Source organism: Rhodnius prolixus, unplaced genomic scaffold (genome assembly GCF_049639745.1).
Source record: "Rhodnius prolixus isolate KJV_2025 unplaced genomic scaffold, Rpr scaffold_4, whole genome shotgun sequence".
Taxonomy (NCBI): Eukaryota; Metazoa; Arthropoda; class Insecta; order Hemiptera; family Reduviidae; genus Rhodnius; species Rhodnius prolixus.
Genome location: NW_027411614.1, coordinates 35,536,795 through 35,558,909, shown reverse-complemented (window position 1 = coordinate 35,558,909; position 22,115 = coordinate 35,536,795). Strand labels below are relative to the sequence as shown.

Genomic DNA, 22,115 nt, shown 5'->3' with positions numbered 1-22,115 from the left:
CCGCAGTTCTCATCTTTTCCGGTACCTTTATCAAGTCGAAGGAAGTGTTAACACTTAATTCGCTCAATAAATGTTCGTATTTTAAGTTGTACACATCTAACTTATTATTCGAATATACCTTATCTCTAAAGGTAGAGATTCTAATAAAACTTTCTGTGTAAATGGGGCCTTTCTTTTTTGTCCAATATTTGTGAGTGAGGACTTCGGTATTTAATTGGCTTATTTTGTTATAAATTATTCGGTTCGTGGCTAATTTTTTTAAGACATATCGATCGGACAGTACTTCTATTCTATAAGCAAGCGGTAATTCGCCAGCCTCTGCGTACATTACGTCCACAGGTGTGCTGTCTCTCAAATTTTGATTAAATTAAAAAATTTAATCGTCCAAAGTGATTAAAACTAAATTTGGATTTTAATTCAATTAATTAAAATTATGATTATTTAATTTTAATCTTAATTTTTAGTTATGATTAAAAATTTTAATTGATTAAATTCCGATTAAATTAAAAGTGAATTTAATTTTAATCAACTAATTTTGGCCGATTAAATTTTTTAATTTTAATCATGATTAAAATTAAATTTCGGTTTAATTCAATTGTTTTTTAATTGATTAAATTTTTGCCCAACTCTGATATATATACCTACCTAAAATTCTCAAGTTTCTTGCAAATAAATTTTTTCCGAACTTTGATATTGCTGCTTAGGTTGCTTTACTAATAAGACGTAATTTAAAGGAGGCATGAAGAGCCAAAGAAGTTCCCGAAAAATATGTTTCTATTTAAGTAAAATGTAAAGAAATATTTTCTTAATATTTATGAAATAATAATTATTTTAATTTAAGAAATATTTATTGATAAGGGGGTGGAAAGCCCTCATACTTCCAATAGAACCTTGGTAGTTTCCAGTGTTGTATGCAGACAGTATACTGACGAGCATTATCGACTCGAGGGCACCTGAAAAACCTGAGTCTGGATCATGATGGAACCTGAAGATTCTGTGGACGATCAAACACCTATATTCCTACCTCCTAACTGATTATCAGTTTATCCACGCTTGATTTCTATATCTTGGAAGTTACCAGCTGCTGGAGGAGAATATAGATTCCAAGATTTCGTTATAAACGTTATATCATATATAACGTTAGTTATATAATAATTTCGTTTCAAAACATTATAATGTATTAATGGCAACTGAACTATTTTATTTTAAATTTTACGTTTTATTTCTTAATGTCTTATATAATTACTCTTGCGCTAAGGAGAAACTCAAAAGATATATAAAACTGTTGTAGATTTTCGATTTCGTAGTATTTAACTGGAAAATTTACTATACCATTTCTTTTTATGCATTATCCCATAGCCACCCACTATAATTTCTATTTCTAGTAAAGTAAGGATTTAAAAGTGTCAGATTTTTACAAATTTCAATAGTCAGGCATGTTATGGCATATATTTCAATATAATAACATAAATTATTAATATAGTATTCCATTTAAAAAAAAGTCCTTGCCTCTGCCCAAGAACACCAACAAATGTATGGAATTAAAGGAGAGGAACTTAATATTGTAAATGGGAAATTATAAAACTTCAGTCTACAATTTTTCTTGATAAATTTATTTAGTCTTTAAAATTATAATAGCTTTTTTTAAGGGCAGTGACAAGGCCTCACTTCTTTCAGCACACATATAATATTACAAAAATAAAAACAGGCATAAGTCGTCCATATAGGTGTATATAATATATATAATTTTTTTTTTTGTACCAATCTCGAAGAAACTATAAATTGACACAAAGACAAGTTAAAAAAAAATTTGCTAAATGAAGGTTAAAAAAGAAAAAAAACACTCACATACATAATAAAAGTTTTGTAAAAAATATTAAAAAACAATTATAGAAAAAAAAGAAATATGTATAACACTTTTTCATATAATCCTTTTTTTACGTGAAAATAAGTCTTATTGTCTCGACTGTACAAATTCATTGATTAGAAAGATTGTATCGTATAAAGAATTTCAGAAAAATGTTGAATGAAACTAATAATTTAAGAAAAAAGTATTTGGTGTTTTTGTAAGGTCTATTTTAAATAAATAAGGGCAAATCCTATTGACCGGTAAAGTATTTATTACATGAATAATTTTTTATGCAGTTGTTATTTTTTTATATTAAACTACAAGGAAAAGCGTTTTAGTACTCTCTAATAACATTATTTATATTTATATAAAAATGTATATAATCTTTTAATAATCCAAAGAATATATTTACAAAATTTAATTTAATTTTCTACATCCTATTATATATTTATAAATATTTCAACAGTCATGGAACACTATGACACGCACAGACCAAAGTGAGTGGTATTATGAGAGGAAAATGTTTCCCTCATAAGAAATAATTCTTAGTTTTTGATTCTGTGCCTTACCTTAAAAAAAAAAATCCACAGCTTTCATTGTTTTATCAGGTAAAAAACTGAAATTAAATGGCAGATTATTTTTCATCTTATTTAACAAAAAAAAAAAAAAAAAAAGAAAAAAAAAGGAAAATAAAATAAAATTAGCACAAGAGACGTGTTTATCCCAATATTTAAAATCTACAAAAATAATTTTCTAAAGTGAAGGCTTTCTGGTTTAAAGGCAAGACAAGATTAGAAATAGATATAGTAGAGAAATTTTCAATAACTTGTTTTTGTACTTGAAAACACCTGTTTCACTTTCATTAAAAAATGCAAAATGTGAGGTAAAACACATCCACCATTGCACTTTCCACACCACATTGTGCATAATTATTTTATAATCACTCTTCTATAATAAAACAGATGGTTAGCCATCAAAAATACATCTGCGACTGTTTTAAACCGTTAAGCAATTTTTGTGCTTTGAAAAAATGAAACCATACCTCAACTTCTGTGAACTAGCAATATGGAAATTACAATAATTACCCGGGATTGAGCAATACTTATGACTTCAATTTATTTAATGAAATTAGAGTTGTTTAATACAAATGAAGACATCAGTTTTTTTGTCTTTTTGTCCAATTCGAGCCCCATTATCGTAGAAACGTTTATTTATTTTATTCAGTTTCTCAAGTGCTGGCAGTAGCAATATTTCCAACACATAATAACAATTTAAAACTAATCTTAATTAACTATGGAAGAGAAAGTCCAGTCAGACGAGGGGACGTAGTAATATTTGGAGGCACAGTGACCGGCATTCTGAAGTCATAAATGCCGTTACATTGTTATAAAGGACTGGAATCATTGGTGTTGTTTTGATGTTGGGAGATGCTATATTGAAGGGCATTTGGGGTCAACCATTCACGTGGGAGGCATCTTTGTAGAAACGGTACACAAGTGCTGAAATATGCCAGCCGATTTACCCAAGAAGGTATTTCTTCACCGCATAAAGTCTAAAAAAAAAGAAAATATCAAATGAAATAAATACATGTGAACATCAATAAATAAATCATCGAATTTACTGAGATTTTTAAATAAGTTAAATAGCCTAAGCCAAGGATGTATTATTGGCCAAATATTCTTTTACCCCACAATACGAAAAGATAAAGTTATAGTCGCTTCAACCTCCTCTATTATTAAAACCAACTTAAAAAAAAAATAAATAAATAAAAATCGCGTAATACTATTTGATTTAGAATTATATACTATTAAGAGGAACCAAGGCAAGGTTTATTTTCAAAGAACTTGATGTAAACTAGCTCTTTTTTTTAGTTGCAGTTCAGAATTTGAGCTGACTGAAGTTGGTGACTCATAAGGAAAGGTCTTTTGTTTGGTACTTCAATCGATAATCGTACCAAGCCGAAAATCTAATTATCTTCTTAAAGCACCCTTAATAGAATTTTCTAGAACATTTTTTCAATATAAATTCATAGATTTATATTTAAAAAAAAAAAATCAATAAAATTGTAAAAGCTGTTTACGAGAACATCAAAGAACGGAAACATCTATTCGGAAAAGTGGCTCATCCGGAAACTGAATTCTTCAAATTTAGAAATTCAGAGTCACATTTCATTCTTTTTAACATTTTACGACAAGAAAATATAAAGAATTGTCACTTCAGAGGAAACCATAAATAACCACCATCTAAAAAACATAATTAATATTTAATATGAAGAATAAAATAAAATATGACTAACCTTTGTAAAATTACCCGAAAAATGATTACAGTTTTTGTGCATAAGGTGATATCTATCACCCCTGAATTCTTTTCCCATTTCTTCCACAATTCTTTTTACATCATGTTCAGTAAAATCTGTATATCCTATGAGGACAGACTGCCTGCAATTGTCAATAAATTTTAATAAGGGAAGTTATAAAATTTACTTAATGAGTTCATATTAAACGTCAAACGTGAATGATTTTGGTTTTCAAATAAAGTTTAATTATTTCTGGATTAATAACCTTCAACTACCTCTATTTTGTTATAGTTTACATATTTCAATGTCTGCACACAGAAAATAATTAGAATAAAAAAATTGACTGGGGCGGTATTTCTATATCTTTTCAAGTAAGTTTGCTTATTTTATAGAACAAAATATCGAATAACATTGAGATTTTAGAAATTTTGAAAAGTAAGACCGGCTTTTTTTGAGTACATTTATAACGAGCTAAAGCCCAAAAGCAAATCTGAGAAAAAATATACAAACACTAATACAGGAGAAGAACTATGGTAGCACACCATATTATTTATTGAAATGAGAACACGAGACCAAATGCTCTTGAGGAAGGATTGCCTGGGAGAGTTCAAGAATAGTGTTTTCTGGCTATGAGATTTATACAATTGAGTTTTACGGGATTTCTTACATGAAAAGAAAACAACGGTTGCTAATTAAAAAGCTTAAAAGAAGCGTTAATAATAATAAGAAGAAGGGATTTAAGATCGAGTTATAAACAAATCTTAGCTTAGGTAATATCATTTTGGACCATTGTCAACTTACTTCGTGCAGCCTAAAAGCAACCTAACGGCTAAAGCCGTTTCAGTCTTGTCCGAAACATGCTAGCACTTTTACATGTTAGCACTTATAACTCGATCTTAAATCCCTTCTTCTTATTATTATTAACGCTTCTTTTAAGCTTTTTAATTAGCAACCGTTGTTTTCTTTTCATGTAAGAAATCCCGTAAAACTCAATTGTATAAATCTCATAGCCAGAAAACACTATTCTTGAACTCTCCCAGGCAATCCTTCCTCAAGAGCATTTGGTCTCGTGTTCTCATTTCAATAAATAATATGGTGTGCTACCATAGTTCTTCTCCTGTATTAGTGTTTGTATATTTTTTCTCAGATTTGCTTTTGGGCTTTAGCTCGTTATAAATGTACTCAAAAAAAGCCGGTCTTACTTTTCAAAATTTCTAAAATCTCAATGTTATTCGATATTTTGTTCTATAAAATAAGCAAACTTACTTGAAAAGATATAGAAATACCGCCCCAGTCAATTTTTTTATTCTAATTATTTTCTGTGTGCAGACATTGAAATATGTAAACTATAACAAAATAGGTACTTACTTATGGACTCAAATTTTTATGAATAAATAAAAAGATTTTGAATGTTGCAAGTTGTAGATAAAATTAGAAATTTATTATTAAAATGAAAACAAAACAAAAAATGGGGATCATTAAATTTCTTCACCTGAACTGGAACTGATCACCTAGTTCGCTTGCATCTCTCGGTGAAATACAAAAAATGCCAGAGAAGGGGTGTGGATGACCGCCGTAGGCGTACTCTGTAAGTAGTTACTAATGAAATGAAATTTAAAAAAATAAAAAAATAAAATTGAGTACATAAAATGAATGGTTCACCTTGTCCATATATTTCAACTCCAGAATGGTAAACTCCCAAACCTATAGGTGTTGTGTAATCATTTGTCCAGTACTGTAAGTAAATTTAAAAATAGATCTAAATATCTTAACACTGCAACACACAGTTACATAAATATACAAATTAGTTAAAACATGAAGAAGTGGGATCGCACAAAACTGTTGTTAGGAACTGTGTCGGCTGCTCGCTGGTAGCTATTTAGGGGTGAATAGAACTAGGCTGTTTGGATGAAGATTTTGGGGCTGTTGCAAGTACATTCAGAAGTGCCGAATTTAATGAATGATAAAGGCATCCTAGCAAAAACTTACTGTTTCGACCCTATCACTTTACTAAATTTTTTAAACTAGGCCAGAACAATAAGGCTCCGCTCTTTTGCTGCCGTCATAAATGCTGAATCTACGCAGAAAGCGATGCTCTGAAAAAAGCTATTTTTAGTCAAGTAGCAACCTCTCTAAATTTTTTGAGACAGACACTGAAACTCCAAACGAACTCTACTTCATTAATTTTAAAACAAAATTTACCACTTTAAAAAATAAAAACTAGTAAAGCAATATATACAATATGAATTTTGAAATTACAGTAAAAAAAAAGAATATAATTTAAATAAGATATTGTTGAAGAAGTATACTCAATTTTTCTACTAAAAAAAAAAAAAAATACATTTTTAAGTTAAAAGCAACTATTTAGGAACTACCTCAGGCACAGCAAACGCTTTCCTGGCGACCCCAGTAGAACACAAAGATATTTGAATGTAGAAGGATCTTAGGGAGTTTTGTTACATAAAGACTGAAGCGTTCATCCTGAGAGACGATAAAAGGAGTAAACAAAATTAACTGTAACTTAAGAGATTTCCTCTGGCTTCCTCAAAAGTTGCACACGTCAACTAACTCTGCAGAGCCTGGGGATATTTTTATTTTATTTTTTTTAATTTTATGCGCTTTAACATCTGAGGTCAAGGGTGCCCATAGCCTTCTTCAGTGCTCAGCTGCCTTCAGCATAGGATCTCTTGTTACTGACAACATTGTCCATCGCTGAAAGGTGAGCAGTAAGAGGCTTCTAAGGAGAGAAAATCTAAGAACAATTAGATGAATCGCGGATCTCTGCAAGAGAATCTAGTGCAATGGTCACTGAGCAATGATCATTTCTCCTAGTCTTGTATGAGTCTATGGGGCATTGTACTGCTGAGCTGACTGACTCACTCGCAGGACGCTAAAACTCCCAAAAGAAGTTGCTAGTCCACTTCTCATTCAGGGTTTATCGCAATCACAGTAAACTTAAAAGAGGCACTACTTGAAATACTAAAGGAATAGGTGAAAAAAAATACATTAACGTTTCTAAATGGGAAACCACTTGGGGTGGAAGGATTTCATAATGTCACATTCTAAACATAATTTTTAAAAATTTACACGTTCACATTTTTCTTGGCAAAGTGCTTTCTTTGAAGATGAAAAAGTAAATACGTAACAAATATCAGTACAAGAGTTCTAGTTCTGTTGTAGGAAATCAAAGATGGTCATCACTACACCCGGATTTTCGTAACTTCTTTATTCAATCTCTATCCTAATAGTATATATGTATACATATATATAAAATTACCATATCATAAACATTGAGTACAATGGGTTCTCGAGCCATATTTTTCGCTAGAAGATATTCGTCACTTTCGCTAGAGAGCTGCAAGCAACCAGGAAAATTGAAGTTGCACCCTGCAACAATGGACAATTAACATTTAAAAGGAAAATTTTACTGAATTTTAACAGAATATTTCTAAGAAAGAGTTCCATATGAAAGATGCAATACTAGAAATTTGTTGATAACTCAGTTTCTTACCTATTTCTTTCCAATTCCAACCTACCGGCAGCATAACAAAAAGTCAAATAAAATAACGTTTGAATTAGAAGAGTCATAACTACAGAAGAAAAACATTTATGAATATTTCTGTCGCACAAAACATGAACGTGCGGCTGATTCCACTAATTTAGGTTAAAACTAAATAGAAGTTTGGTTCAATTCCAGCCTCCACAATAAGTTTCATAAACCAGCTGATAGGAGAAGTGCGTCACTTTTTTAGCCAGATGTATCTGTTTACGCCTCCCTTATCCCTTATAACCTTATCCAGACATCATTTGATAAGTTATGTGAAGTGGTGCTTAATTTTTTTCCTACTTTAATAAACTGCTCCAATTAGAATAAAAAGAATTTGAAGGAAGTTAGAATTTATCAGGTGAAAACTTGTACATAAAACTGCTGTTAAATGGGTTCTATGGAACTATATTCAGTGATTATCTATGATTAATAATGCATGTAATTGAAACATGTATTACTGGTCAGGAGAGAATTCAATAGCATTTAAGTGATTTATGAATTGTTGAATTGATAACTTTTTTTAAGTTACTTAATGACATGGAAAAATGTACGCTGTCAATAATGTGTATTATTTACAACACTAAGAAATCTTGACAAAAATATTTAAAAATTAACTTCTTTCAAAAAAATGTCATCACCTCATATGGAAGAGGATGGTGTGCTCCGTGAGTGGGCCCCTTTAAGTAAACTTTTGCAGCAGATCCCTTTGCGCCAAAGAGTTGGGCTGTTTTTGGAAGATGTGAAGTTTACATGTGTGGACGCTGACAGTGAATGTATCGCAATCGGTACAAGTGCAGGAATTGTGTTTTGGTACGATAGAAGGACGCATGTTGTTCAACAACTTAGACCAGAAGTAAGTAGATCCCAACTTCTGTCTGCTCGCTTTTTGATTTTTTTTATCTTTTTTGTTCACACTTAACTGTACCGTGCGGCTTTTTCTGCTATGCACCTCCTTACAGAGTAAAAATTGTGTTTGATAGCAAAATAATTTCTTACATTATACAAAACAGAACTACTGTCCGAATGAAAGATACCATTTCCTCTTGGATGCAAGTTTGCAAGTCATATATCATATATTAGGGGGTTTCTTCATATTCACCTTCCTTTTGATTCCTTAGCAAGCCTGTTAATCTGCTGTTCATGCAGACTACAATGCTCGGGATCCAGTCTCTTTTCGAAGAAATACCCGATAATAATAATTTATTTCGAAGTTAATTTTCCAACGGTTTGTGACTACTGCTACCTGGGTCCGCCACTACTGTGCTGCACCCATGGTTCTGCTGGTTCAAATTTTGACTGAATGCTTATATGAGCGATATCAGTTTTTTCCAAGAAAGTAAGTTGGTTTTGAATATAGCAGTTGCAGGAGCGTTATCATTCCAGTGACTGATATTCCGCTTCTCAGTTTTCTCTTTCTGGTTCAAAGCCGCAATTTCCTTTCGAAAAGCCTAATTCTTTTCTTTCCTCATTTACCAAGTGGTTAGCACGTTTATTTCAGCTCAATTTATATCTAGAATTATCTAAGGAAACCTTATACCTTTTAGTTGACGGAAAAAAGAGCTGGTATTTAGTTTTGGAGGGGTTCAGGATCATTGCGTTTTTATCTGCCCAGGTTCAGAGATTTACCAACGCTGTGATTTGATGTTCTTGCAGTGTGTGAACGTTTCTACTCCCACAGAAAACTTTTAAGTCGTCAACGTAAAGAAGTAGTTTTATTTCAGGAAGGGTTAAAGTAGTATATGCAGCACGTGGAATACACCAGTACTGAGGCGCTTCGGTAGCCGAGCGGTTATAGGCGAGGCCCGCAAAGGAGATATTATTATGTAATTGGGTTCGGTTCCCGGTCTAGGCCTTGGATCTTATTTAATGGTTAATAAGATAAATTTATAGTACATAATTATTTTACAATAATTTGTAGTGAATTTAAAAATTTACAAATATTTTATCCGCCTCTGACCACGACATCTAACTGAAGTTGGACGTAAAGCCCGCCTGATAAAATAGGTGTACGTTAATTACTGTTACACTAATATTGGCGTTCATGCTGAGATTGAAAGTCGACCTACGAATTTATAAAAAAAAACAGAGATTGAAAGAAGAAATATTTTGCATTTCACCAAATCACAGATTAAACCATTATAATTTTTTGGTGACTCTAAAGATTTATTTTGTTTTGGATAGACACTATCTGTTGACCATGAGATTTAATTCTCCATATTCTTTGTAGATTTATATAAAATTAATTAAATCCTATATTTAGATTAACTTAGGATCTTCATGTTTGTATTTTACAGAATAACAAATATTCTATAACATGCGTCAAAGTTGTTACGTCGGTTGAATATATGGTGGCCGCAGGTGACAGCGCTGGGGTAGTGACCATCTTTCGTCTGCCAAAGCAATTACCAGATTGGGTGCAGCCAAAGAAAGCAGAGCATATTGAACGTTATACCGTTAACGATTTGCACAAATCACAAGTAACTTCTTTAACATGGAGTATTAATGGTCAAAAGTTATTTAGTGGTGATTCACTAGGTTCTGTTGTTTACACTGAAATTGATTATTGTATGGTAAGTTATAAGCATATTCTTAATAAAAGTTGGTTAGAAACCATTGAGAATTTAATATCTGAACTTAGTATTTAGTGATTAATGATTTCAAATAAGTTACCAGCTATTTCCTGTTGCTTTAATTAGCGAATTGTTCGATCTGCCATTGAACTTTGTTCCCCTCCCTCTTTCCATCCTCAGGCTTCCTCCATCCCTCTTCTCCATCACTGTCTAATTCCAAACCAGGTTGACCATTCTCATGGGCATATTCATTAGGTTTATCCTCATTATCTCATTTACCTTCTTCTTTTTCTGTTCGATGTAAGTCTGCTTAGCCTGCTTATGTTTCTCAACTTTTTGGTCGATACTCATCTGGTCATCTAAATAAGTTTTTTCATTCCTTCTTTTTGCGGATTCATTTTTCTATCCGAATATTGCCGTTAACGCTTGCAGATCTAGTAGACAATTACAGTTCAGACTAATTTCTTCTGGAAATGTCTAGAGCCGTCGACTTTAAAGATTCGATTTGCGCAAGACAACTGTACAGAAATATTTTATTATAGCTGTATACTGATGTGATTCATTGGTTAAGAAGCGTGACTGTGTAAAAGGATGATCCCCAGGTTCGAATCCCACGTATACTAACTACTAATTGGTAGTTGGACGTTAAGCACCGCCTGAAAAAAAGGCGATTACTTTACTTTTACTCATGTAATTCTAACAAACATTTTAACATTTAGCAAGGACGTTTGCTTATGTTCAAATTACTATTTACTCAAAATTATTTGTATCGTTTTTTAAATTCCCTTAATCATTTGTAATTTATTCTTGTTTTTTAGAGTCTTTCAAGGGCATGTGAAATATTAAACGAAAAATATAAAATTTATCAATTATCTTATAATCAGCACAAACAAGTGTTGATTGTTGCTACAGAATTGCGATGCATAATTTGTCACTATAACAAGCCCAGTTGGCGAATTTTGCAAATTGGTCAAAGAGAGAGACATAGGTAAGAAAGTTTGATTGATTAACATAAGGCAGTAAAACTAGTTTGTATTTTTTACTGAATTTTTAATAAGTCTTCAATATTTGTTTGGATTTGTACAAACCTTTTCAGCTTGTTGGAGTTAGGCGGCTGTTTTTTCATGGAAGAAAATGGAGAAGTAGGTGTTTATAGTTGTCGAGGAGGACTGCGATTATGGAAAGCGGATTTAGAAGGAAATGTGAAAAATACTATACTGTTCAAGGTGAGTTATCTCGTGCTTCCTTTTTTTTTTAGCTAGATAAGTTTGCATTTTTTATACGATTTTTTTTTTTCATTTAAAGAACGTTATAAACCTCGAAAAAGAAACTGTTCGCTTCTTAAGGCCACCTCTTAAACGTACATCACCTTGTGGCAAGAGGAATCTGGAATTTGGTAAACTTAACTACTGGAAGGATGGGCTGTTTGTTTCCTTTAGAGATGAGTGCCTGTTGGTGATAGATCCAAACAGGGTAACTGTCGCGTGCTGCCTCATTGATTTAGCTACTCCTCTTACAGAAATTGCTCTTACGCCGGAAGAAATATTTCTTGTGATGGGTGAAAGAGATCTTGTGAGGCTTGCTTATGCTCCAGATGCGTATGACAGTAAGTTGCATTATTTTATTAAATTGTCTTGTTGATCACGCTTTTTGAAGTTTATTTACAAAAAATAAGAATAATACGAAAAATAATCGGCTTAATATATCAAATTAATACAAGGCAGCATAGGAGGATTTGGAAATCTGGCCTCAGGTGAACCTGTCACTGGCTTACCTAAATTTGATTTAACACCCATAGTGGGATCTGTTCTTATTCCTCACTTAATTCCGCCATCAAGAATAAAATTATCTGCGTCAACTGCTAACATGTAAGTTGTTCTTATTTTATTTTCACAACATGCTTCTTGTTTTTTTGTGGTGTAGTTCGTATGTACGGAAGTAATTTTCATGTTTAAGATTGGACTTCCTGAAAATTATTTGTTTTTACAAAAATACTTATTATTTGAAGAAATAATTTTTTTTACATAGGGAATTATCCGCTAATGAAGTAACATATGGCACTGATTCAACCAGTCTTTTACCACCTGTGGTTGCTCTCAGAGATGGAGTGCCTGAATTGCGCTTAGAATCTTCAAAAAATCATCAGTTTTCTGCGATAGGTCAACAAGAATTTGATGAAATTATCTTTACCAAGGTTAGTAGAATATATATTTTTACAAGTGTTTTTAACTACTGATTATTTCTTCTATAGTTTTCTGATGTTTTCGCTAAAATTGTCACTTCATCTTTATTTTTAATTCGGTAAGCTGTTAAACTGGTATATATATGTATCTATATCTGTATATATAATATACAATATATATATACATATATATATATTTTTTTTTTAGAGTAAACAACGCAAAACAAAAAAGAAAAGAAGAAACTCCGTTGGTGAAAACATGAAATGTAAGTAAAGCTATTGATTTTTTTTTTTTCTTATACATATACTAATTGGTTTGAATTAAAATTGTTCTTAAATAAAACTGTCAACAAGAATATTGTGAGTAGCTTTTAATGCAGAAATTACTTTATTTCATTCACAGCTATCAAAGAAAATGTTGAGTCAAGTCGAAATTCTTGGAGTAGTTTTCAAAGATCAATGGAGCATGAAGAAACAATAGTCAATGGCGAATCTGTATGTTTATTTATCATGGCAATATTTATACGAAACATAAAGGAAGGTATTAATTATAGCATTGTTAATTAGGTAGGAAATGTTGACTATAACTTACCCGAAGATATTCAACCTGATCTTAGAGCACTTGACGCCATCGTTCAAGATTTAAAAGAGAAAGAGAAGTTATTGGACGAGACATTAGTTTTTCCTCCCCCGAAAGGTAAGATGTTTTACAATATACTTAAAGTTTTTGTCAAAATTTATGTATATGTATATATATATATATTATTTATTGCAGAAGAGATCGAATTAGAAGAAGTGATTGCTACAAATGTTCCTGTACTTTGCGCAAATGGTTATATCAACGGTTTTCAAGAAAATGATTGCAGTTTGATTGAAATACGACAGAAACCTGAAGTGGAAGAAAATTCTGCTCCTTCTTGTGAAAATCAAAGCTTACAGCAGAGTAAAGACAATTTTATTCAGGAGGAAGTTCAGGAAGAAATTCAATATGAAACAGATTTAGAAGTTACTTTTGAAGTTGATGCGGCTAGTGAACAGAAAGTTCTATCGGAAAGATTAGAAACAGAGCAATCGGAATGTGATAAAGCTGGGTTGACTGGGAGGAATAACGAAACGGCTGAATTGTCTCAAGATAGTTTCAGTTCACAGGAAATAGTTCCGAGCTTTGATGTAATATCTTTAGGTAGCAGTAGTGGTTTGTCAGTTGATGATTCCTCAGCAAATGATAAAACACTTTTATGTCTGATTGATAGCCCTAAAGAAATTAATTATTCAATAGAAAGTAGAGAAGATTGTCCTGGTGACAGTCAATCATGTTCATCATTTGAGACTGATATTGGACAGTTAGTTGAAATTTCTATGAATCCTTTTCAGTTTAAAAGTTAGTGTCATATCATTTTGGTTATATCTCTGATTAAGTAAGTTACTTCTGAACATAATTTCGACACTAATTTCAGCTCTTCATGAGGGTTGGTGTGAAATGTCGTGTCCAGAGAAGGGCGTCTCTATTTCAAATGATCGTGGAATTTTAAATCATGATACGTTGCTGATGTGTAGTCCTGGACTTAATTCATATGCTTTCTGCAGTGAAAAATGGACAAGAATGCCTTACAAATCTAATTGTATTTGCATTTCTTCGCAAAGAAACGAATCAGGCTCTGCTTCAGCAGTTAGACTACATTGTTCTATTGCATATTATTCCAGTAAGGTTTTTTTTTCATAATCCATAAATAGTTATCTTTTGCATTGAGAATGAGTACATACTTGTGAGATATATAAGAACATATGTGCAGACGATTGGAGATCTAATGAAAGTTGGAAAATTATTGGCCGTAATGTCGACTGGATCAGCATGGCGGAAGATAAAATATGGTTCGTTAGTAATGGTGAACTTTTTCTACTTTCGTCTGGAAACGAGACAGTGGAAAAAATTGCATGCGCAAAACGGCTTTGCAAAGTTTATGCTACAAGATCGGTTAAGTATAATTTTTGATTTATTTTAAATCGATTGAATTATGGTTAAATTTGTGTTTGAACGAAACATTTCAATGACAAAAATAGTAGTATTAAAAATTTGTTTTATCCCATCGCTTCCGGTACTAAGTTTCGGCCCAACATCTATCCGCAACTAGAAGGTCACTTTACTGCCTTTTTAATGTTATCAATACATATTTTGATATTTTTCAGTGTACACTTAAAATGTAACATTGAATTTCTTAAAATTTCACTTTCTAGCTAAAATTTATTGTCCATTTCCTATTGAGCATTTCCCTTGGGGTGTGAACGATCTTTTCTAAATAAAGGTTCATTGAAAAGTCTGTTAAAACACTTATTAAACTAGTTTACTAAGTGTATTAGCGAATTAGTTTCTTATTTTCTGTGGATTTTCTCAAAGCTACCCTTTATTTTTTTTAAACGTAGAGTAATGACTTGCAATCTAACACTTTAAAGAAACAACTGATTTTTAGGTCTGTTGAGGATTGTAGTTAGACCTGAATTTAAAATGTCTCAACATTTAATATTTCTATCGAAACAAAGTAGTAATATCAGTAATTCCTTCAGTCTCCCTCTGTTATTTTCGAAATTCAAGTATGTACATGTTTGAGCTTGTGTTTTTGTAATGGATATATATATATATATATATTTTTAAAATCATTTAAGGCGCGTCAGCATCTAAGGTTATTGGCTCCCGGAGCTTTTTTCAGTGCACTGCCGATCTCCGGACAGTGTTCTCTCGTTACAGACAACACTGTTCATCACCGGACAGTGAGCTGTAAGAAGCTCCTATCCTAGGTAGAGAAAATCTAAGGGTCAGCAGTTGGATTCGAACCCGGGACCTCCGCGTGGGAGTCCAGTACGCTAATCGCATAGCTAATCCCTTCCCTAATTTTTTTATTTTATTTTAGAATTGGCATCGATCATGCATTTATCATTTTTAACATCATCATAAGAAGGTTTTGTCTCTACTGCAATGATTTGAAACAATATTTTTATTCAGTATATTTTGGTTTAGTAGTACATAGCAAACATTCAGAGGTACTGTTCTCCCTTTCTTATTAAAATCCAATTATTGATCTAGAACCTCCAAAATATAGATCTCTACTGAAATAAAATAAACAAAATTAGCAATAAGGTTAAAAAAAATTGATTTCAAAAAATTAAAAGTGACCGACAAAGATTACTTTCTTTGAAAGTGTCGTTTTATCCGCAACGCTGGACGTCTTTACAGCATGCTTTTGGATAATTTATCTATTTGTATATTTATTAAATTATCTATTTACTGGTTTCATGAGTAAGAAACTTTCAGAAAGTTTATAAATAAATTTTTATTTATTTATTTTTTTTTCAGGGCTTGTTTGCTATAACCGAAGATTTTAAAGTATTAAGCTATAATGGTATTGACTGGATTAGAATAAGGATACCGAGACCTGGTGCTAAATTTTTAGCGATTGGTCCAAAACGTATGCTTTGGCTGGTGGATCAAAATAATTCCCTGTATGTAACCAATTTTCCAGCGAACAGTAAACTGATTTGGTGGCAGGTACAGGTTTTGATAAACTTATAATTAAAAAAAAAAAAAAATTATTAATATATATTGCGAATTTTTCTAGAAGATTCATTTTGCAAACTTTGTTCAGGTATTCTTTGGTGAGAACTATTTGAATGATGTCGCTTCTTTATGTGCAAGTAGAGATGTAATATACATATCTAGTAGTTTAAGACCATCGATTTATTACAACTTTACTTCTGTTATTGGTAATTTAATAATTCTAAATTTTACTTCTACTCGTTTCAATTAATCAATGTTTTTGATTTCGTCTTACTTTTTTAGGGCCTCCTACAAACTAATAATTTCTTCCTTGAAAATATCCTTGTTTTTTTGTAGGTCACAGGTGGGATCAATGCAATATTGATATAGAATGTGTTCAAATATGTGCGGAAGGAGTTTTTGAAGATAAAGGTTGCATTTGGGCGCTCAGTAAAGGAAACAAACTGTACGCTATATCACCATCTCTAACAGATATGCAGGTAAAATAGCAAATAAAGTTTTACAAATTATTTTTAACGTTTATTTTATAACATCTCTTTTTTTTTTAATTTAATGCTCATCATCAGCTGAGGTCGTTGGCGCCATTAGATTTTTTTTTTTTTAGTGCTCTTCCGAATTTTGAACAATTTCTGTAGTTACAGAGAACACAGTCATCAGAGCAGCGTGATGTTAGGGAAAATTTTAGGTCAGGCAGCCAGGTTTGAGGGTTCTTCGCATGGGAGTCAAGTGCTTTAATAGTGAGATTTTTTCTTTTTCTTTTTTAACTGTGATCGGCTCAATAATTTTTTGGATAGATTTAACTAGTTTTCTTCTGAGGACCCAGTGTGTTCAATTTTTTTTTTTTTTCATTTGATGGAAATATTTCATCATTATCACATATTATATTGAGTAGGATTCTGCTTGATTGGTCGCTCATCTCAGGATTTCGTTGTCGCTTATGTTGAAGTCGGAGCCAAAAATACTTTCTGTTCTATTGCGGTCCTTCTACTTAAAGATAAATTGTCTGTAGACTTCAAATGAGCTTCTACTACCCATTATTCTCTACCATTGTAGCCGCTAACATCAAGGTCCTAGGTACTTGGTGTCCTAGGTACTATATTAAACTTGGGCACCACTTAGCTCTTTATTTTCTGACTCCCATACGAGTCAGCTCGTAGAGCTACTCACTATAAATTGCAACAATTATACATTATTATACTCAAAATATTTCATGCCAGATTATTTTCCATTTACAGAATGTGGCAACTCCATGCAATATAATTTGTTTAGCCAGCAGTTCCCAATCTTTATGGGTACTTTCTGATGAAGGAGAGATTTTTGTAAGACAAGGCATCACTAACAATCAATCAGCTGGAAAATCGTGGAGAAAACTGAATCTAGAACAGTTTGGTAAGTTAAATTGTTAGTTTTTTAATTTTAATAGTTTCTTGCGTCGGGAAAATTATGTTGAAACTTTTTCTATCTAAACATCTGTGATTTTTTCCTTGTTTAGATAAGAAAGTACAACTGTCACACTTAAGTTGTGGCTGTGACGTCGTGTGGGCCTGCGATTTAAGAGGTCAAGTTCTAATGGTCGTTGGTTCTCCGTTTGAAATAGCCTCATACACTTTTCCACCAGCTTGGGTATTCGCTGAAGGCAAACCCTTACAGAGTAACACTTTTAATAAGGTACGTTAATTTTTATTTATTTTATACGAACGAATTTTTAAGAGTTCTGCGAAATGTAAATATCTATTAGTGTGGAAGTGCCTCTTCGATAGTGTTTCAAACATTAATCAAGTTCGTATATTAAACTATGTATGCCGTTAAATAGCTTTTTTAACCATTAAGCTTCTTCTGAAGTCCATTCTTACTTCAGCAACGTTGTGCTACACGTCGCACAACTGTACTTTAAACGTTGCGATTATCGTTCATACAGCCAAACTGACCAAGGTACTAGAAAAGATAGTTGTAACGTTTTTGGGACGTTTTATTCTGCGATTGAAAATGGTCTTTCATTCAGGAAAGTCTACGCTATAGGATGTTCAAAGAGATCTAAAATCAAGCACATTGCTGGCACCATGTCTGGTTCTCTGTAAAAAGAGACTGTATGCAATAGTCCGAAACCTGCCTCATCTATAAGTGCAGTAAAATTACGCGACATACATGTACTCACTCTCCGTCATCTTTAACGTCTACATTCCCGTTTCTATAATATGCAAATTAATTTAATTGGTCTGTTTCTTCCTCCAGTGGCGAAAGTCCCAAAATGATCGATACATTTTTAAGATAATCGGAAGTAATTCACAGGAATTTCAAGACCTGTCATCGCCGCTGAGTCAGTAGCTGAAGCTTTTGTACTTCACTACTTAGATATCACGGTGTGGCGGGCCCATCAAATTGTAACTGACGAGTCTCGTACGAGTGTTTAAGAAGAAAAATTTAATGATCTTAGATCTTCAGTCTTTTGGGCTACTGGAACACGCTGTACTCTCTGAAATTCAGAAAGTTTCACTCGTGTAAGTCTGCAACTTTACAGAAAGATTGTAAACGCTTACCATCGGCGGCTTTGAGTTTTTAATTACTGGCTTCAAGTGTATTACTTTAATTTGTTTGTAAATGAAGGATCTCACGTCAGTGAAAGCGCTACGGTAGCCGAGCGGTTAGAGACGAGGCCTGCAAAGTTAAGATGTAATGTGTGATACTCGTTTTGATTCTCTATCTGAGCCTTGGATTTTATTTAATGATTAATAAAAGAAATTTATAGTAAAATACGTTTGCTAGCTGCCTCCATCCATGACAACTACTTTGGTAGTTGGTAGTTAAGTAAAGCCCGCTTGAAAAAATAGGCATTACTTTACTTTTTTTTGTAAACAATTATTTTCCTCCTAAATATATGTTTGAATAAAATTTGTCTGCTAATATTTGATAATCGGAATTGTGGGACAGTTGTTTATTACAGATTTTATTCCGACATTCTTTTTTTTTTTGCCTTTACAGGTGTATGTAGGTCCGCAGTCACATATGGTGTGGGCGTTGGACAGTGCTGGGAATGTATACGCCAGGGAAGCCATATTTCCAGATTATTTACTTGGAACAGGATGGGTACCTGTCCCAGGCATCAGTGCTTTGCAGTTGAGCATTAGGTTGGTTTACTTTTTCAATAAAATTTTGTTTTTTTCGTAAATAGTTTCCACTCCATTTTACAGCAATGTCTCTTCTAGATAAATCTTTGTTCTCATGCTAAAAATAAATGTTGAGTGATTTTTGGCTTTTGAACTAAACAAGAAAATAAAAAAAAATAGGACTCTACTCTACGTTAATTAATTACTATAAAGTTGGTGTGTCTTCTATCCTGCCGGCTTATAACTCATTTTAATTAAATAACGGAAGAGTTCAACTTTTTAAACTTAAAATAATTGCTTAATTTTTCCTTTCTCTTACTAAACTAATTGGAGAAGAAATTGCGATTAGGTAATTTTCGTTTTAAGTTTTTACCAGAAATATCAGGTTTAATATATGGTTTTTACAAATTGGTCAGAATTAATTCTGGGTTTGCATCACACACACGTACTCAGAATGTAGTACATATTATATATATATATATATATAATAAAAAACACTTCAAAACTTTTAATCCTATTTTCACATCCCGAAACTTTTAATGATAAATTTAATTTAGAAAATTTTAATGGTAAATTAAAATCTAGTAAAAGTTGATGATGCGTTTGTATTAAGGTAGTAAAATTTATGTTTTACAGCAGTGAAAGTGTCAGAGCTTTAAGTCGGGAAGGTGTTTATAAAAGGATTGGAATAACGCAAAGCAATTACATTGGAGATGCTTGGCTTTTAATGCCAATAAAACTGGATTATATTTCAGGTCTGTAAAGTTCTCAAATTTCTTATCTGTGTACTACAATTCTATTTGTCACTTTCATTTTGCACTAAGAAACTTGAAGGCCTGTAGTAGTAATTCTGTAGGTCACGAATAATAATAATTCTAGGGAAAGGATTAGCCCTGTGGGCATAGTATACTGATATCCGACGGCGAGATTCCGAGTTTGAATTCAGCTGCTGGCCCTGAAATTTTCTCTTGTGATGAATAGGGTTTTCAATAAGAAAGAATGCTATTCGGAGACCGGTAGTGCCCTGAAAAAAAGCTGCGGGCGCCAATGGCATCAGATGTTGACGGGCCTTCAATGGTAAATGATTTTTCCTTTAATTTTTCAGCCACTGTAAATGAAGGACTATGGGGAATATCATCAAACAATGGAAAACTGATGAGGCATTCTGAAAAAATGTTTCCACTTTCGGATCAAGTGTTTGTGGAAAAAGATTGGACGCTTCTTTGAAATATTTCTTCTGTCATAGATTTGTTGTTACGCTTGATAACGATACCATTAATGTCCAGGCGCCCTAAAATTAGGAGTATAAAAAATTATATGTCAAAGTGTGTGATATTATAAGTCATTTGAGACAGAAACAGATTATTATATAAATTTGTTGTCCTTTTGTTTCCATTTGTAAAAGACTTAAATTAATATTATAGTTCTAATTCTTTGAAATTATTATTATTTTATAGTATCTAACGATTTTTTTTTTTTTTTTGTATCTCTTTCAAATTGAATTTATATTTCTCGTTTTAGTAAATATTTCTGGTTGGAAGTGCATTTTATTTATTTATTTTTTTAAAATGTATTTCATTTATTTTTCTATTTCTTTTTGAAATATTTAACAAAATATTACATACGCGTATATGTTTATAAATGTAAACAAATTTATTGTTTAAGTAAATATTTGAATGCAATGAAAAAATTGGTCTCACGTAAAGATGTTGCCCACACACGTCTCCAATTTGGAAAACAAAAAATTAGAATTTTTAAATTTAAATTATTTGCGATATAAAAAAAACTTTAATTAGGTATTGTGATTTACTTTAGTTACAATATAACAGTTTTTTGTTTTTGTTTTGTTGTTTGTTCATAAGTACTTTAATTTCATAATCAAAATGTCGATTTCAACTTTTTGTTGTGTTACATTTTTTTGTTAGATCAATTTTTTTTTTTTTTTTGAAGATATCTTAAAAATTTTAAAACTAACAAACTCTTGCTTGAAGATTTTCTCTGTTTTTTGATTTGTTATTGTTTTTATTTTATAACAAAAAAATTATTCTTTATTTTACACGAGTTGATGATTTGTTTTAAATAGTACATCACTCATTAATTTTTTAATAATTAAATTGCTGTTAAATTCGTAAATCATTCAGCCCAGTCATTAAAAGATAATATATTTTTTTTTATCTAGTCAATGTTTCTTGATTTTAATTCAATTTGTTATCTATTAAAAAAATATATAATTTTTTTATTTTTCAAAACAATATATACCAAAGTTTTATATAAATGATTAAGTTTATAATTTTTCATTTAAGTCATTTAATTAATTATTTCGCTCTATTCATAACGATCTATTTTTTAAAATGGGAAGCTTTTTTATGTATTAGTTGCACATTATCTTATTTTTAAATTGGACTTCTAAAAAAAAAAAAAATTTTTTTGGATAAACTTATTTTTGACATCATCATTGGAATCATAAGGTAGCTTTTTAAATTATATTTTTGAGGCTACTCTCAAGATTGTTTATTAAAAAAGAAAACTAATGATAATTAATAAACAGAAATTTAATTATATTTAGTAGTAGTAGATTTTCAGTGCGGGACACCAAAAAAAATTTATATTTTTATTAATTTCAAAAGCAATTAAGTTAATGTTGAGTTATATATTTTTGTTCCGTTTTTGGGCATTATTTTATCAAAATTATTGATAATCGATTTTGTTTTAAAGCTTTTCTTGTTTGTAAATTTACAATAAAAGTTGGAAATGATGTTTATGTGATAATTTAAGAATGATTTAATACTTTATTTTTACAGAAGGAAGAAAGTTGCCAATTTCAGTCATTATTTTTTTATTTTTATCGAGCTTTCGACTTAGTAACTAGGTCATCTTGAGGGCTTATGTTATTGACCCTAAGCCATAAAATGACCTAATCCCTAAGTCGAAAGCTCGGCAAAAATAAACAAAAAAAACGACTTAAATTGTGTGACTTAAACTCTTCTTTCCTTGGTTTAATGAATCAGTTACCAGAA

At 31.6% G+C, this 22,115-nt stretch overlaps 2 protein-coding genes across 2 annotated transcripts; one reads left to right on the top strand and one right to left on the bottom strand.

Moving 5' to 3' along the window:
* Positions 1-1,421: 1,421 nt before the first annotated feature.
* On the bottom strand, positions 1,422-7,880 carry LOC141456355 (deubiquitinase DESI2). Its single transcript, XM_074132271.1, has 6 exons — positions 7,657-7,880; positions 7,423-7,532; positions 5,808-5,880; positions 5,638-5,731; positions 4,146-4,287; positions 1,422-3,401 (listed from the first exon to the last, which is right to left on the bottom strand). The coding sequence occupies exons 1-6, from the start codon at positions 7,688-7,690 to the stop codon at positions 3,234-3,236; spliced, it is 621 nt and encodes a 206-aa protein (XP_073988372.1). The 5' UTR covers positions 7,691-7,880; the 3' UTR covers positions 1,422-3,233.
* Positions 7,881-7,955: 75 nt separating this feature from the next.
* LOC141456354 (tectonin beta-propeller repeat-containing protein 2-like) lies at positions 7,956-21,853 on the top strand. Its single transcript, XM_074132270.1, has 21 exons — positions 7,956-8,545; positions 9,987-10,262; positions 11,081-11,250; positions 11,359-11,488; positions 11,568-11,868; positions 11,983-12,130; positions 12,291-12,456; positions 12,653-12,710; positions 12,848-12,939; positions 13,012-13,141; positions 13,220-13,825; positions 13,902-14,147; positions 14,238-14,419; positions 15,794-15,985; positions 16,083-16,200; positions 16,331-16,473; positions 17,230-17,383; positions 17,487-17,662; positions 18,974-19,119; positions 19,735-19,853; positions 20,204-21,853. Exons 1-21 carry the CDS (start codon positions 8,321-8,323, stop codon positions 20,323-20,325), a joined length of 3,900 nt encoding a protein of 1,299 aa, XP_073988371.1. The 5' UTR covers positions 7,956-8,320; the 3' UTR covers positions 20,326-21,853.
* Positions 21,854-22,115: the final 262 nt, after the last annotated feature.